The 18,178-nt window shown below is 45.4% G+C and overlaps 1 protein-coding gene across 2 annotated transcripts in view; it reads left to right on the forward strand.

Annotated features, from left to right (window-relative positions):
* Positions 1–3,368: 3,368 nt before the first annotated feature.
* Positions 3,369–18,178, forward strand: part of TRMT2B (tRNA methyltransferase 2 homolog B) — a 53,856-nt gene continuing 39,046 nt past the window's right edge. The window contains exons 1-6 of one of the 2 annotated variants that reach the window (XM_023750470.1): positions 3,369–3,463; positions 9,995–10,049; positions 12,162–12,402; positions 15,669–15,723; positions 16,947–17,081; positions 17,817–17,916. In XM_023750470.1, coding sequence (XP_023606238.1) covers positions 12,182–12,402; positions 15,669–15,723; positions 16,947–17,081; positions 17,817–17,916 — 511 coding nt within the window. In that variant the 5' untranslated portion in view covers positions 3,369–3,463; positions 9,995–10,049; positions 12,162–12,181. The remainder of the gene's footprint in view (positions 3,464–9,994; positions 10,050–12,161; positions 12,403–15,668; positions 15,724–16,946; positions 17,082–17,816; positions 17,917–18,178) is intronic. The other variant, XM_023750471.1, reaches the window with a different exon arrangement.

Genomic DNA, 18,178 nt, shown 5'->3' on the forward strand with positions numbered 1-18,178 from the left:
GGGCAGAGATCAACCAAAGGACTTGTATGCATGTATATAAGCCTAACCAATGGACACAGACAACAGGGGGGTGAGGGCACGAGTGGGGGGTTAGGGGGCAATGGGGCAATAAGGACACATATGTAATACCTTAATAAAGAAAATAGTTTTTTATTGATTTCAGAGAGGAAGGGAGAGGAAGAGAGAGGTAGAAACATCAATTATGAGAGAGAATCACTGATCAGCTGCATCCTGCATGTCCCTCACTGGGGATTGAGCCCACAACCTGAGCATGTGCCCAGGACCCTTCAGTTCGCAGGCCGATGCTCTATTCACTGAGCCAAACTGGCTAGGGCAAAAATGAGCATGTTTGACAAATTTCTAGAGTCTTCATTTTGTTGTGATTTGATTTACTGATAAAGATAAGCAAAGTTTATCTTGGTTTCAGTTCTTATTTAATTTAATAATATTGTTTAGCACTCATTGTTACTGTTGTAATTAGCTAGTTAATAATAGGAAGGAGCAAAGAGAGGGCCAGACATTATAAGAACAGTCATCTGGGCAACTTCACCAGGAAGCAGCAATTTCACATTCCCCAGGGAACCACTGGTCTATTCCCTGCATATTACTGGGGTAAGGGGGAGATGGATGAAAGTGCAGTGAAGTTGGAGTGATATAGGGAAGATACCTACCTATCAGTCTGCCCTGGAACAAAGATAATTGGCCAAAGAGGGTGGAGCTACTACAAACTGGGGAAATCTTAGAAGATTAAAATCCCCAGACAAAGGAATTCTTTTTCTCTTGTTCCTCTGGCTTTGCCCCTGCTTCCTTGCACTCACCCCTGTTACATTCATAGACATGTGGCCCTAGACCCCACATGGCCCCTGGCCATGCAGACCCCACATGCAATGGACTACAGCTGGGAACACAAACAAAGCTAGCCTTATGCTGGTCTGGTCTGTGCAAATATGGAGTGGGAATGGCTTTAATCCTAGCTCTGCTGAAGACACAGCTGGAGCTTTTCCTTGGCAGGACAGAGGGAGATGCACCTTGGAAACTCAAGGGTTTAATTTCACGGAAATAAATACCACTCATCCTCCTGTGTGAGTCTCAGAAAATTCCTCTTCTGATGACATTGCAAGAAGCTCACTTCTACTGACAGTGGAGGGGGACACAGCGTGCTCCCCACCAATAACACTATGACATGTCCATTTATTCACTTGTCACTGGTTGAAGAGTCTAACCTTTTCTATAATATGGGGTATTTCTTTCCCCTCTTACAAAGGTAATGGTTTCTTTTTTATAAAAAACACACACCCTGCTTTATCAGATTAATTGGATATAAAAGGGTTAATGGCTAAATGATTACATTATAGCTTCCTTAATATCGGTTCTTTCTTTACCCCTCAGGGTCTGCTTTCCCCAATGACAGACCTGCTTTAAATAAGTTTGCTTGGATGCCCAGAACAAGTGGGGAGGAGGGGTGAGTGAAGATAAGCCCTTTCCCTTTCAGTAGACAAGGTGGGATTCAGTTCAATTAATCAGATATTTATTGAGCTCCTACTGGGCACATGTCTCTGTGCAAGGCGCAACAAAGGAATCTAAGATGAGAAATGTTAAAGGAGCAGAAAGTCAAGGGGAGAAGAAAGGGGAAGAAGGGGCAAGGAAAGGAGTAGAGCTGGCTATCCCCATAAGTAGGGACTAAAAGAAGAGAAAGGGAAAAGGGATCCAAAGGTGCATTCTCTAGCCTGGTCTCACTTGATAGGGCTATTCAGGCTAAGAAACCCAAAGCAGTGGTCTGAGCTCCAATTGTGCTTAAGAGCCATGAGAGCAGTTAGGACGACCAGAATTTGAGTCAAGCATTTACCAGGTCAAGCCTTTACAACGGGAAGTAAAGGGTCTCTTTTTTAAAAAAGGTAGACATGCATGTGCCTGCATGTGTGTATATGCATACACAGTATATGAAATTATTTTTGAATGATACTAGTTAACCTTTATTGAGTGTGTGCTTACTCTGCTCTAAGCACTTTGCATGCATTAAATTATTTAATCTTTATCACAAGATAAGTGCAATTATTATGGACATTTTTTTCAGATGAGAAAACTGAACAATTAAGTAACTTGCCCAAGTTCACACAGCTTATAAGTGGCAGATCTGGGCGTTTGAGCCTTGGTCTAGCTGACTTAATGTTTGCTGTTATTTGAGGTGCTAGTCCATGTTTAATTTATTGCTGTACTCACTAGGGCTAGTGCATTGCCTAGCACATAAGAGGTACATTATGCTCTGAATAAATAAATAAATGAAATGTTGACTATCAAGTGCTTTCCATTTAAAGCCCAATTAGTATTGGGCATAAAAATTAAGTGTAATTAAACATAGGTTCACTTGCTGTAAATTTTATTCCACTAAAGCAACATTTTTTACAGCACACACATGTGTGCATCTTTCAATGTTCTCTCTCTTACTCATTTGGCTGGGCTCCTGACTCCTCAAAAAATTAGAGGACTAGTTGAATGTAGTCTAGGAGCTGGTAAATGAACTAGTTGTCTCTGGCCTCCTTCTGAGTTCTGCAGTTGAAGAAAAATATTATTTCCCTGCGATTTTAGTATTTAGTAGCCTTGCCTGGGATCCACTTAAGAAACCATATTTATCTTGTCATAACATAATACTTTTAGGATGCATTATAGAATAGAGGGAGAAGGAATGCTTGGAAAAGTCTATGGCCCAAAATAGGGCTGCTTTTTAAAAAAAATTATCGAGAGGGAGGGAGGGAGGGAGGGAGGGAGAGAGAGAGAGGGAGAGAGAGAGAGAGAGAGAGAGAGAGAGAGAGAGAGAGAGATTTTCAAAATTCCATTTATTTATGAATTCTTGACCAGGGATCAAACCTGCAACCTGGCATATCCGGACCACGCTCTAACCAACTGAGCGACCCGACCAGGGTTGGGCTGCCTTTTATAATAAGGCTTCGATTTGAGAAAACCCTCTTCATCTCCTAGTCTTCCGAACCATTTTAGATCTGGTACCTGCAATTCTACCATTAGAAATCTTTTCTTTCAGTTGAAAGAGTTAAGCCATAAGCACCCAAGAGAAGGTCAACACTATTAACACTGCAGTGCGAATTTCTTTGTGATTTTCGAGGTTTATCCAATCCAGATTCATCCATGGGACAGTGCGAAGAGCAGGTGGTGGGCTGGGTCGCGGGAGGAGGCGGGAGGAGTGCTTGGGAGGGATGGCGCCGGGGCGAGTTGTGCTTTTGAAGGTCTCCAGAGGAGCGCCCCCTGCAGAGTAAGGGCGGCCGCCGCGTCAGTGCCGCCTGGGAGGAGCTCCGCGTCCCGCCGCGTCCGCCCCGCAGCTGCGCCTGCGTCTGGAGTTCTGGCGCCGGGCGCACCAGGAAGTGGCTCTTCCCAGCGGCAGCGATCCAGGCCACTGGCAGGTTTTTTTGTTTGGCACCTCAGGTCTTTAAGAGGATTTATTGGTTAGAAGGTAAGGGGGATAAGTGGAGAGCCCAGAAAATCCGATTTAATTCTTACTGCACTGAAAACTGCTGACTGCGCCAAATTGCCCTTGGGCCGGGGAATTGAGGAGGCAGGCGGGGCTGAGGACTGGGACTGACCGGCCTCAACGCTGCCTGCGCAAGGTCGCGTCTAGCCTGAGTCCCTTGGTGTTCTGATGTCCCCCCCAAACCCCTCCACCCTGTCTTTCCAGACCTCCCCACGCCCTGCAGCCCGGCCAAGTATAGTGGCAGTCTTTCCTAGTGAACCTTTTCAACAGATGTGGAGGGCAGAACTTTCTCAAAGAAAAGGGGGCTGGCTGGAGGGCCTGGTGAGAGGGTCTGGTGGGGAAAGGAAGGACCTAACTGCTCATGGGTTGCAGTCAAGATCAAGCAATGAACCCATCTGTCTAATTTAGCCAGCAACCATGCCTGGAGCCAGACCAACTGAAGGAAGGGTGGGCAGAGAGTGTAAGCAGGGCTTTGCCTGTGGGTGAACGTTTTGCCTCAAGGAGATCCTTGGCCCAGTTCATATCTACCAACCACATAGTCTCTGATTTGAACTTGGAGCATTTCAGGTAGGTTAGCCATTCCCGCCCTAGAGAATTAGCCTACCTTCCTATCTAGCAGCTCTGGACCCTGGGTCCCTTTCAGATCAATTCCTGAGGCAGAAATAAAGCAGTTGTCACACACTTAAAAATAATCCAAGTATTTATTTAAAACAGGAAAGACTATAACAAGTCTTTTCTGTGAACAAATGCCCCCTCTGACAGGAAAAAAAAGAAAACACAACTCACTTTGACTAGTGCAGTGATGACAAACCTTTTGAGCTCGCCGTGTCAGCATTTTGAAAAACCCTAACTTAACTCTGGTGCCATGTCACATATAGAATTTTTTTGATATTTGAAACCATAGTAAAACAAAGATTTATATTTTTGATATTTATTTTATATATTTAAATGCCATTTAACAAAGAAAATCAACCAAAAAAATGAGTTCGTGTGTCACCTCTGACACGCGTGTCATAGGCTCGCCATCACTGGTGTCATTAGCTGCTGCCTAGAAAAATCTATTTCACTACAGAATTTGCTAACTATGATGAAAGGCTCTTTACTGGGAGAGATGGCTGGTTGATATTCTAAAATAGTTTGATCCTATTTTAGACAATACCTGATATTTTGGAGGGAGAAACCTAGATTGACAAGGGGCCTTCTGCTGGGGTACAGGGCAAGTAGAACACAGTCTCATGGTGGCAGTTACCAGTGAGAGGACCCTCCCATTCACAAAAGAAGTTTAAAAGTGTAAATGTAGCTGTCTCCAAATTCCTCAGCTCCCCTGCCCCTCCTTTACCAACCCCAAAATGGGCCTGGAGCTTCCTTCATTCTTCCCTGCCAGCTGGAGGGACAGGGCCCCTTTCCTTGACCAGCACCACTCCCTCCCCCTATGGTCTGGGCCTTCTCTTGCCTTCCCCCCCAACCATTCTTTATTGGCTCCTGCCTTTTCACTTATCTCCTCTCAATGTCTTTTGCTTTTTTTTAAAAAAAAAATTAAGTACATTTGTCTCACCCTGGGAAAATGTCTATCACAGTTCACACACTTTTGATAGTATTAGTGGGTGGTCCAGCCGACGCTCTATCCACTGAGCCAAACCGGTTCGGCTAAGAAAAGGTTTTTTGTGTGTTGTTTTTAAGTTTCCCATATAATTGTACTTATCCTCACACCACCAGCATAGATTATTTCATCTCTCCAGTTTTGCAGGTTGGACACATTGAGACACAAGGAAGTCAGGTGACATGCTTCAAATCAGAGTGTAAGGAAGGGCAGTGACACATGTTGAACACTTTCTGTGTTAAGCAGTCCTGAGTAATTATATATATATATATATATATATATATATATATATATATATATATATATAGTTTGTTTAATTCACACCACAACCCTGAAAGGTAGGTGTTATCAGTTCTATATTTATAGATGGTGACACTGAGATTCATAGTGCTTAAGTAACTTGCACAAAGTCACAGAGCTAGTGAGAAGCAGAGCTGGGAATAGAATATGGCTTCAAAGTCCATGTCTTTAAAAAAATTTTATTGATTTCAGAGAGGAAGGGAGAGAGAGATAGAAACATCAATGACGAGAATCATTGATTGGCTGCCTCCTGCACGCACCCTGCTGGGAGTAGGGCCTGCAGCCCAGGCATGTGTCCTGACCACAGTCTCATGGTGGCAGTTACCAGTGAGAGGACCCACACACTCCAAAAAAGTTTCGTGACCTTCAGGTTCATAGGTCAGTGTTCAACCACTGAGCCACGCCAGCTAGGCAAAGCCCATGTTCTTCTTTTTGTAGTTGTTGTTGTTAATTCTCACCTTTTAGAGAAAGTGGGAGGGAGGGAGAGAGAGAGAGAGAGAGAGATGGATGTGACTCAATGTGACAGACACATTGATTGCTTGCCTCCTGCAAGCACCCCAACAGGGACCAGGGATGGAACCTGCAACGCAGGTACCTGCCCTTGACCTGGAATGGAACCCACCACCCTTCAGTGTGCAGGCCAATGCTCTACCCACTTAGAAACAATGGCCAGGGCCAAAGTCCATGTTCTTCTTTTTTTTTAAGTTAAATCTTTATTGTTCAGATTATTACAGTTGTTCCTCTTTTGCCCCCCATAGCTCTCCTCCACACGGTTCCCTCCCCACCCTCTGCCCTTACCCCCCCCCCCCACTGTCCTCATCCATGGGTGTACGATTTTTGTCCAGTCTCTTCCCGCACCCCCCACACCCCTCCCCCCCCCCGAGAATAGTCACTCCACTCCCTTTCTATGCCCCTGATTCTATTATATTCACCAGTTTATTCTGTTCATCAGATTATTTATTCACTTGATGTTTAGATTCACTTGTTGATAGATGTGTACTTGTTGTTCATAATTTGTATCTTTACCTTTTTCTTCTTCTTCCTCTTCTTAAAGGATACCTTTCAGCATTTCATATAATACTGGTTTGGTGGTGATGAACTCCTTTAGCTTTTCCTTATCTGTGAAGCTCTTTATCTGACCTTCAATTCTGAATGATAGCTGATAGCTTTGCTGGGTAAAGTAATCTTGGTTCTAGGTTCTTGCTATTCATCACTTTGACTATTTCTTGGCACTCCCTTCTGGCCTGCATAGTTTCTGTTGAGAAATCAGCTGACAGTCGTATGGGTACTCCCTTGTAGGTAACTGACTGTTTTTCTCTTGCTGCTTTTAAGATTCTTTGTCTTTTGCCCTTGGCATTTTAATTATGATGTGTCTTGGTGTGGTCCTCTTTGGATTCCTTTTGTTTGGGGTTCTATGCGCTTCCTGGACTTGTAAGTCTATTTCTTTCACCAGGTAGGGGAAGTTTTCTGTCATGATTTCTTCAAATAGGTTTTCAATATCTTGCTCTCTCTCTTCTTCTGGCACCCCCATAATTCGGATGTTGGTACGCTTGAAGTTGTCCTAGAGGCTCCTTACACTATCTTCATATTTTTTGGATTCTTTTTTCTTTTTGTTTTTCCGGTTGGGTGTTTTTTGCTTCTTCGTATTTCAAATCTTTGACTTGATTCTTGCGATCCTCTAGTCTAAAGTTGGAACTCTGTATAATATTCTTTATTTCAGTCAGTGTATGCTTAATTTCTAGTTGGTCCTTTTTCATAACCTCGAGGGTCTCACTAGATTTCTTGAGGGTCTCACTACATTTATTGGCGGTTTCTAGAAAATTCTTGAAAAAACTTCTAAGTGTGGTTTTGAACTCTATATCCTGTAGTTTGCTTTCCTCCATTTCTGTCATTTGTGACCTGTTTCTTTGTCTCCGCATTTTTTTATGCTTCCCTGTGTTGATAGAGTGGCTTTCTGTTCTAGGTGTCCTATAGGGCCCAGTGGCTCAGCCTCCCCAATTACCTGAGGTGGACACTCTTGGTGCATCCCTTTGTGGGTTTTGTGCACAGTCTTGTAGTTAGGCCTTGATTGTTGTAGGTATCACTGGGAGGAATTGACCTCCAGGCCAATTGGCTGTGAGATTCAGTTGTGTCTGCAGTGGGAGAACTTCTGTGCTGGAGACACCCTTCTGGGGCAAGACTTGCTTCAGTGGGGCTTTGGTGCTCACTGAGTCTGACCCCTGAGTGTGTCCCTTATGGATCTGAGGAGTTGTAACCTGGATGGTCCCACTCTGACCACTGGATATACTGGCTCTTGGATCTGTAAGGAGGTGCTAATTTAGCCTCTGCCTGAGGCTATCCAGCAGGAGCTATGGAGAGATCTGCAGATTCCTCTTCTTTGTTTGGGGTTTGAAGGTGCGCAAATGAGGCCAGGCTGTGAAGCAATGCAAGCTGCTGTGGGGCCTTGGGCCTTCTTTTGGAAGTTCTGGGTCTCTCTGACCCAGCTGCAGTTAGGTAGTTTTCAGATTGCAAAGGGCCAGGCCTTTCATATGCAAAAGCCTCTGTGCACTGCTTGGGTGGGGCGGGGTCTCAGGGAATCAACAGGGCGGAGCAAACAGCTGTGGCTGATCCTCAGTCCTACCCTAAGAGACCCCACGTCTCGGTGTCCCGGTAATCGCTGTAAGCACCTCTGAGAGAAAGCTGCCCTCGAGTTCTGCCCAATGCCAGACAGTCCAGTTTCTCCCCGTATGAGTCTGGGTCCCCAGAGACTCGCCCGGAACTGGAGTTCCGAGCAGTTGCGAGCTTGAGACTCCCTCCCGATTGAAAAAGAAAACCGTGTCCTCAGTTGCCAGCCCTTTCCACGTGCGCCTCCGTACCTCTGCACTTTACTTCCGCACCTCCTCTGAGTCTCAGTGTGCTTTTCTCTTTCCTTCTAGTTGTAGAATTTCCACTCAGCCAGCCTTCCTGTGGTTCTGGGTGATGTCCGTTTTGTCTTTTAGTTTTATTTTTGAAGTGGTTGTGCGAGGCAGCAATTTCTAGTGTTTACCTATGCCGCCATCTTGGTTTCTCCTCCATGTTCTTTTTTTTTTTTTTAAATATGTTTTTATTGATTTCAGAGTGAGGCATCAATGATGAGAGAGAATCATTGATTGGCTGCCTTCCCCAAGCCCTGTACTGGGGATTGAGCCACAACCTAGCATGTGCCTTGACAGGGAATCCAACTGTGATCTGCTAGTTCATAGGTTGATGTTCAACCACTGAGCAATACCGCTGGGCCAAAGTCCATATTCTTAAGGACTTGCCTCTTCCTGGGAGTTAGGTGGAGTGTGCTATCAATAGCACCTGAACCCTGGGCCAGCCTAAATTTATTCTGTTAGAAATTACCCCCAAATGCTTTCATATTATGACAATTACTTTTGTTGTTGTTGTTAATCCTTACCTGAGGATATTTTTCCATTGAAATTTATAGAGTGGAAGAGAGGGAGAGAGACACACAGGGGAAACATCAATGTGAGAGAGACACATCAATTGGTTGCCTCCCGCAAGCATACCAACCAGGACCAGGGATCAAGCCTGCAACTGAGGTATGTGCCCTTGATTGGAATCGAACCTGGGAGCATCAGTCTGCAGGCCGATGCTCTAGACACTGAGCCAAACCGGCTAGGGTGACAATTAGTTTTTTAGTACTTTGTAAACATACAAAATGGTGTATGGGTGACATATTACAGCACCCATGTCAGCATCCTCTAAATTACCTAGTGATCATGATATACAAATTTCACATAATAGAGGAAGCCATGGAAGAATTTTAGTTAATAAATCTGTTACATATATTGGACTTTTAAATAGATAGCATTATGAATTAAGGTATGATTTACATTGGGATGAAGTCCGAGGTAGAGAGCAAGGGCAAAAAGGCAGTTTCACAGCAGATCAGTAAGGTGTCTGCTCAGGTCCATTCACATGTCCTGGATACTCAAAAAAGTTGCACAGCAATGAATGATCAAGCAATACAAAACAAATAGGCAACAACAAATTCCTGTGTTGGAGGAAGAGGGATTCCTTCCTTTTTCTAAAGTGTCCTCCCCTGTTCTGACAATTTTTTTAAATTCTCACTTGAGGACAAGCTTAGAGGAAGAGAGAGAGAGAGAGAGAGAGAGAGAGAGAGAGAGAGAGACACATTGTTGTGAGAAATATCGATCAGTTGCCTCTCGTATGTGCCCCAACCAGGGATCAAACCTACAACCCAGGTATGTGCCCTGACCAGGCATCGAACCAGCAATCCTTTGGTGCACAGGTATACAGGATGATGCTCAACCAACTGAGCCACTCCAGCCGTGCACCCTCTCCCTGTTCTAGCTCTTCCAACTTTTCCTTAGTTACTCCCACTATTCCTTTCCCCTGCTGCCCTCCTTCAATATTGCCACTGTCACTCAGTCCCATAGTATCTTTAGGCATTATGATAGTTATAATGAACGTGTACTGAATTTTTGCTAGGTACTGGACAGTGTGCTCAGAGCTTTACAAACATTATTTCCATTAATCTTCTGCTAAGTACTTTTTATTAATTATTCCTTATTTAACTCTTACAACCACTATATGAAGTAGTTACTATTGTTATCTCCATTTTACAGATGAAAAAAAGGAAGATCAGACGAAATGATTAACTTGTCAAAGGCCACTTAGCTAGTAAGTGAATGAGCCAGGTGACTGCTCAAGTCTGCCTGACGTTAGGATCTGCATGCCTAAGATCTCAAACCTCATTTGTCCCTATTGCCTGCCACTTCCCATTGCCATATTTCCCTTCTTTCTTTGGCCTCAGATTTACTGGATATGCCAGTGCCTTCCTGAAAGACATTGGCCTCCAAGCTCCACACTCTTGTGATTCTGAGTCACCAGCATCTCTTCTTGCTCCCCAACTATTGCCTTTCTCTCAGGTTTAGTCATTGGCCTTTTGCTAGTCCCTTGAAAGCACTTTAAAAAGTTTTTGTATATTTCAGAGAGGAAGGGAGAGGGAGAGAGGGATAGAAACATCAATAAGAATTATTGATTGCTGCCTCCTGCATGTCCCCTACTAGGGATTGAGCCCACTACCTGGGCATGTGCCCTGACTGCAAATCAAATGGTGACCTCCTGGTTTATGGGTTGATGCTCAACCACTGATCCATACTGGCTGGGCTTGAAAGCTCTTTCTCACTTTTTACTAGAGGCTTGGTGCATGAAATTCATGCACGGGTAGGGTCCCTAGGCCTGGTTGACAATCAAGGCTGATTGGGGCCTTCCTTTGTTCTGTGCCGCCCCCTGGTGGTCAGCACACATCATAGAGTGGTCGAATTCTTGGTCAGTTGAACTCCTGAGGGGACAATTTGCATATTAGCCTTTTATTATATAGGATTATTTTTTTAATCCTCACTCAAGGGTATTTTTCCATTGATTTTTAGAAGGTATGGCAGAGAAAGGGAAAGACAGAGAGAAATATCGATGTGAGAAAAACACATTGATTGGTTGCCTCCTACACGCACCTTGACCAGGGCCCAGGCTGGGAGGAGCCTGCAACAGAGGCACATGCCCTTGAGTCCAAACCAGGACCCTACAGTCCACAGGCCGATGCTCTATCCACTGAGCTACATCAGCTAGAGTTAAAAGCTCTTTTTAAAAAAAATATTGTAGCTTGTACTCTTTATAGACACTTGACCAAATCTCTAGCCCTGACTTCTCTCCTGACATGTAGTACTGCTTCTCTACTTGTTAGACATTTCCATTTGGTGGTTACCCTACCATTTCAAACACGTGCTTCAAACATGAATTTGCTTTTTATTACCATCCCTATTTTATCTTTATTTCTCTACATAAAGGCTCCATCAAATCACTATTTTTTTCATTATAAAGTCTGTATTTTATTCAATCATTAAAGTTTCTTCCAGAGCCGAAGTCTCACTTTGATGTAACTTTTTAGTCTTGTGTCCTAAAATGAACTACAATTTTAGCCAGATCAGTTAAGCCACTGTTCTCTATGTACCTGCTTCACCTTCCTGCTGTCTCTTAAGACCTGGTGCAAGGCCTATCTGCTTCTGGGAAGCCTTTACTTAGCACTTATCAGGAACCAAGAATATGATGTTAATTATTATCTTTTCCTGGGTTCGTACTGGATCTCCTCAATTAGATTGTAACCTTTATAACCCCTTCAGTATCTAGTGTGGCACACTGCCTTGCATATAGTAAATACTTTGTAAATCTTAGTTAACTAGAGGCCCCATGCATGAATTCGTGCATGGGTGGGGGCCAATCGGGCTGGGCTGGTGGGGGAAGGGGCGCGGGACATTATCCGGCTGGCCCTGCTCCTGATCGGGTCGGGGGGGCGATCCGGGGGTGGATGCCAGGGAGAGGGACTGCGGGAGGTTGGCGGGCTGGCCCTGCCCCCTGCTCGAACTCTGGTCGAACTCCTGGTCAAGGGGACAATTTGTATATTACCCTTTTATTATATAGGATTGTTGGTTGTTGGGTAGGAGTGTAGAATATGGAGAGGGACTAGCCATAGAAGTGTATCCAAAGAGTTCACAGAGGACAAAGACTATATTTTCCTCATCTTATTATTTTGGGAGCTTAAGCCAGTGCCTAGCCATCAGTAGTTCAGCTCTGCTCAGCAGACCTTCTTTTACCAAGTGTTGACGCTGTGCTGGTGCTGAGCTTCTGTAAGGATTTGTAAATGAATGAAGGGGTTTGGAAATTGTGCCTTCACTTCCCAGCTTCTGTTTGTTCACTATTCATGCAAGTGAATCTCAATGTTTCTATTGTTGGCAGGTATTGAGAGAAGAGTCCCAATGCACAAACCTAGATGCTTCCTTTCCAGGGTGGGTTTCTTCTCCAAATCAGGACTGCTCTACTGGTGTCCCAGAAAACCTCCAGATTGGTCACAGCTTTTATTGGGGTCAGCATGTAAGAGAACCTTCACTCATGTGATCACCAAGAGGTGTCAAAGAGGACGGAAAAGTCAGAAGAAACCAAGCCATCTTGGACCACTAGATAGTTCCTGGCAGGAAAGGTAAGACCAAGGCTGATGTTCCTTCCTCTTAGCAAGTCTGAATCTCTGAGCCTACTGAAATTCTGTGTTCCTGATGTAACTAATGTGGGATGGCAAGGATTCGAAGGGGCAGCTCAGGTAGGATAACCAAGGTGAACTTGAAGACATCTGAGGAATATTGTGGGAAATGCTTTGGGATTGCAGAAAATATTCACCTTGTCTTTTAGTGTGGTTTTCACAGAAAGGAGATATTAAACTGGGACCTTGTCTTTAAAAAGGTCCAGGGCAGGTTTACTGAAAACCAGAGACCCAGAAAGATATTAGATGGACTAGAAATGAATAGTCTCATTGCAGCCATGCATACACATAGATACCTTATTTTATGCAACAAATGTATTTTCTAAATCAAATTATATTTAAAAAAGCATTAGGGAGGTGGGCTAATTAAAGGAACCCAACAGTGAAGCCTTTTTTAATATGACTAATTACCTCTTGATAAATCTGGATTTTTCTTGTATTAGGTTTGCCCATCTGTTTTGCTTTGTTAGTAGACAGCACCAAAATGGGCTCTTCTCCCAGACTCTATCTCCCCAGGGGCATGAGAATTAAGTCTTTTGAATAATATGAAAAATGCCAGAGAAAGTACTTATGTATAGTGTAGGTACTTAGTACATCCATCTACATTATAAAAGACCAGACGGATGACCGTCACCAGGAAGTGCAGCCCACAGGCTCCTATCACAGCAAGGCTGGTGGCCAGTGGGCAGGGCAGCGGGGAGGGTGGGCGGGGCAAGGCGGGCGTGGTGAGGTTGTTAGCCTCTGGCCTGGGGCTGGGCCAGAGGCCTAATGACCTCACCACTGCCAAGGCAGCTGCAGATCAGGCCCGGAGATAGGCCTGGAGAGAGGCCCAGAGAGAGGCCTGGAGAGAGAAGCAGGGCCTGATCTGCAGCTGCCATGGAGGCTGTGGATCAGGCCCGGAGAGAGGCCCGGAGATTCTGACTGGCATAGAAACTGACCAATCAGAACCAAATCTGGATGGACTGCGAAGAGCCAATGGCTGCCTAGGAGGCAGAGCTTTTGACGCTGACTAGCATAGAAACCGACCAATCAGAACTTAATCTGGGTGAACTGTGAAGACAGAACCTAAGGTGGGGGCTGAGGAGGGGTTTTAAGGGGAACAGCTGTTTGGTGTAAGGTGTAAGAAAGCAGTTCAATTTTTTAATAACCGGTTTGGCAGTATAGTGCATATGGCTGGCTATCAGTCCAGATATAGGGGTTATGTATTTTTGTCTGCCAAGAGCATCTCCTCCTGCTGAAAAAGGCTCCCCCCCCCCATTTAAACAATCCTATCCTATATAATCTTTCCATACTAATAAAAGGGTAATATGCTAATTAGACTGGGTTGACCAACCATCTTCCGGATGTCCAGCTTCCTTCCAGACAAAGCCATGGTGGTGGGGGCTGAGGCAGAGGCAGTTAGGGGAGATCAAGCCAGCAGGGGAGGGCAGTTGGGGGCGAGATCAGGCAGGGTGTTAGGGGCAATCAGGCTGGCAGGGGAAGGCAGTTGGGGGCGACCAGGCTGGCAGGGAAGGGCAGTTGGGGGTGATCAGGCCGGCAGGGGAGGGCAGTTGGGGGCGAGATCAGGCCGGCAGGGAGAGCAGTTAGGGGTCATCAGGCAGATAGGCAGAGGTGGTTTGGGGCAATCAGGCAGGCAGGCAGAAGCAGTTAGGGGCGATCAGGCAGGCAGGCAGAGAGGTTAGGGGTGATCAAGCAGGCAGGCAGAGGGATTAGGGGCAATCAGGCAGGCAGGCAGGTCAGCGGTTAGGAGCCAGCAGTCCCAGATTATGAGAGGGATGTCTGGCAGTTGGATATCCCCCAAGGGGTCCCCGATTGGAGAGGGTGCAGGCTGGGCTGAGGGAACACCTCTGTGCATGAATTTTGTGCACTGGGCCTCTAGTTAATATATTAAAGGGTAATATGCTAAGTGTTCGGCTGTCCAACCAGTTGCTATGACGTGCACTGACCACCAGGGGGCAGACGCTCAACACAGGAGCTGCTGAGCTGCAGTGACTTGGCAGCGGAGGTTCTCAGGTGATGCACCCTGAAACCAGAGAGGAGGGAGCCCGATTCCTCGCGGGGCTGCGCGATTCCACTTTCAGCCATGGATTATGTTGTTGCTGGGGCATTGTCGTCCCTGAATTTGGTTTACTGCACACTTGCATTTGTGTTCCACACCATGTATGACAGCAATGATGCAGAGTGCCCTCTCGCAGAGATCCCTGCAGGACCCCTCGGGGGATGTCGGAGAGCCGGTTTCAGCCCGATCCCCACAGGCCAGGCTGAGGGACCCAACCTGCTGGAGGGACCCACTCTCTCTGCAGATGCCCTTTGAGCCATGGTGCCATCCCAGGTGCTGCTGGCCGGGGAGGGACCATGAGAGGTTGGCTCCAGGGCATGTCCGGCCTGCCTCGCGAAGTTCCGCCCCACCGGCCAACTTCTAATTAATTTCCTTTCAATGTGCACGAATCCATGCACCAGGTCACTAGTGTGTGTGTGTGTGTGTGTGTGTGTGTGTATATATACACACATACATACATGTAGGCTGAGTGGGGCGACAAGGCTGCTGGCAGGGGGGTTGGTGAGGGACAACCAAACAACTGAACATTGAACACCAGACTGCGTGGGGCGACCATGTCGGCAGGGGGGGTTAGTGAGGGACGACCAAACGACTGAGCAGCAGGTGCGTGGGGCGACCAGGCTGCGTGGGGTGACCAGGCCTGCAGGGGGGTTAGTGAGGGATGACCAGACGACTGAGCAGCAGGTGCGTGGGGTGACCAGGCCGGCAGGGGGCTTAGTGAGGGACGACCAAATGACTGAACACCAGGCTGCCTGGAGCAACCAGGCCGGCAGGGGGGTTAGTGAGGGATGACCAAATGACTGAGCAACAGGTGTGTGGGTGATCAGGCCGGCAGGGGGGTTAGTGAGGGATGACCAAATGACTGAGCAACAGGTGTGTGAGCGATCAGGCCGGCAGGGGGGGCAGTGAGGGGTGACCAGGCCGGCAGAGGGGGGCAGTGAGGGGCGACCAGGTTGGCAGGCAGAGGCAGTTAACGGCGATCAATCTGGCAGGTGAGCAGTTAGGAGCCAGCGGTCCTGAATTGTGAGAGGGATGTCTTGGATTGGAGAGGGTGCAGGCTGGGCTGAGGGGACACCCCCCACACAAATTTCGTGCACTAGGCCTCTAGTATTTATATAATGAACTAAGTGCCTGAATTACTGTATTCAAGGCTGGCTGATGTTGTGACGCCACTCTGGAGGCTGAGCTATGAAGAACAGCTCAAGGTTGGTACCCAGCTTAAGTCTTCAATCCTCTGTTCCATCAGGTGAATGGTGTTAGACTTGTAAGAAGCTTAACCAGACAGGTCTATCCAGACAACCCAAGGAGTCCTTAAACTCAGTATGCTAACAACTCTGAAATTTTAACTTTTGGCCAGTTATGTCTTCCAAATTCTAGAGCCATATATACATGCCTGTTGCCGTCATTGCTTGCTTTTCTGTTGTTCTTACAGCTTTAGCTACGTGTGGCTATTCAAATTTAAGTATAGTCAGTTTTGCTATAATGCTTGTTTTGAAAACAGAAATTTCTTCCAATGGATTGATATATTAGGAAACAGTTTGAACATAATACAAATTTCATGTTTGCTTAGGAGTGATTTGGTCCACGAGAAACAGATGAAAGAAGGAAACTGCACCCAGCTGAACTGAGTTGCATGAAAATCCATGAAATGAACACACACACACCTCAGACATCTGCTGCTCTCTCAGTTCCATAAGTGTGTTATGAGCCACACCCATTTACATCTGCTGTGAGAAATTTCCATCCCATTTACATGACCCTCCTTTCACCACCTCATGATAACTCACAAGTGGACAGCTACATCTACAAGCAAACTTCAGGTCTTTGTCAGGGCAAAGTGCCATCCTTATTGTAGTAGTTATGCATTTTACAACCATTTCACATGTAAAACTGTACTAGTCTTTTTATTAGGTTTCTATCTTTTCTGTGTATATTACTGATAAAGTTTGGGAATGTGTTCACCCAACCCTATTTTTCCCATGAGCCCTGTGATTTCTTTTGAATGATTTTGCATATGGTGTAAGAATGCTTATTTCACATTATAGCAGAGCTGGCTGTCTTAAGTTAATTAAAACTAAATAAGGCAAAAAGATTAGAAATTTAGTTCCTCAGTCACATGAGTCACATTTCAGGTGCTCGTGGCTAGTGGCTGCCATATTACATAGAACATAACACCAAAATAGAATGTTTCCATTACCACAGCAAGTTCTACTGGAAATTCAATGATGAGCTTACACAAGAGCTCACACTTGACCTTTCCCCAACACCTTATTAGGTCTGTTGCTTTTCCATCATTCTGGATTCCTTATCTGCTGAGACCATGACCCAAGTATCTGTGGGGACAACCTTCTCTTATCCTATTTGTTTTCCATCTTTTGAGGTGATACTGCAAAAAGTATTTTGTTTTATTGCTTATATTCTTTTGCAGGTGAAATTTGAAGCTCAGAAGAAAATTTTACAAAGACTAGAGTCTTACCTCCAAATGTTCAATGGATTCAAAGAGACAACAGCTGCACCCAAATCGGAGGAACTCTGTTGTCTTCTCCAACCTATTATACCCTCTGTAAGCCCTCACCTCCTAGTCAGTTGCTGGGGACCAGACCCTCTTCTAAGTGATTAGCATGTATTATTGTTTTGTTTACTGTTTACAATCACTCTGGGGGGTAAGCACTGTCATTTTACAGATGAAGACATTGAGAGATTAAGTAATTCACCCAAGGATACATATCTAGAATGTGGCAGAACTGAGATTCACACTCAGGCATATCTGATGCAAAACCCACTTTCTAAACCACTACACTATTACCTCCTTGTAAAAATTGCAACTTTGGAAACCTAAAGAGGCCTCAGAGAGGCAAATTTAATTTATGGCAGAGGTTAGCAAACTATGGCCCTTTTGCCGTGTCTGTCTTACTGCTTGATTTTGGAAATAAGGTTTTATTGGAACAGCTGAGCTTATTTATGGATTGTCTATGGGTGTTTTCACATTATAATGGCAGAGTTGAGTAGTTGTGATGGGAATCATATGGCCTGCAAAGCCTAAAATTATTTACTATCTGGCTCTTTAATGAAAAAGTTTGCTGACTCCTGCCTTATGGCCAGGTTGGAACTCCTTTCTACTATGAAGTTTCTATAGCGGGTCTTGATCTCAGTCATGGACTTTCACCTATGCCTTACTTTCCAAGCAAGCATCACTTAGTTGTCCCAATCCAGAGAACATTATTTCATTCCCTGTATTGTTGCCCTCCTTGGTCTCATTTGAACTGTTTTCCCTTTTCTGCTCTTCTGCCTCCTCTAGCCTGTCATCGATGGCTACCGAAATAAGTCCACCTTTTCTGTGAACCGAGGTCCAGATGGCAATCCGAAGACTGTGGGATACTACCTTGGAACTTGGAGAGGTCAGTCAAATGGCCATGACTAGTAGAAATAACAAACCAAGAACTGAGAGGAAGGGAATGGTGCAGAGAACAGTATCAGTGGGAGTGTAGAGGAGTAGGAAATGCAGTGGTCTTAAAGGACTACATCAAATTGGAAGTCTTTGATGCCGAACTTGTCACAAGGTTAATTTTGGATATTTTTTTGTGGGTAGTCATTATATTGATAGGAATCACAACCCTCATTCTTTCTCCCTCTAAAAGGCATATGCTTGAAACCTAGTAA

Source organism: Myotis lucifugus, unplaced genomic scaffold (assembly GCF_000147115.1).
Source record: "Myotis lucifugus unplaced genomic scaffold, Myoluc2.0 scaffold_13, whole genome shotgun sequence".
NCBI lineage: Eukaryota > Metazoa > Chordata > Mammalia > Chiroptera > Vespertilionidae > Myotis > Myotis lucifugus.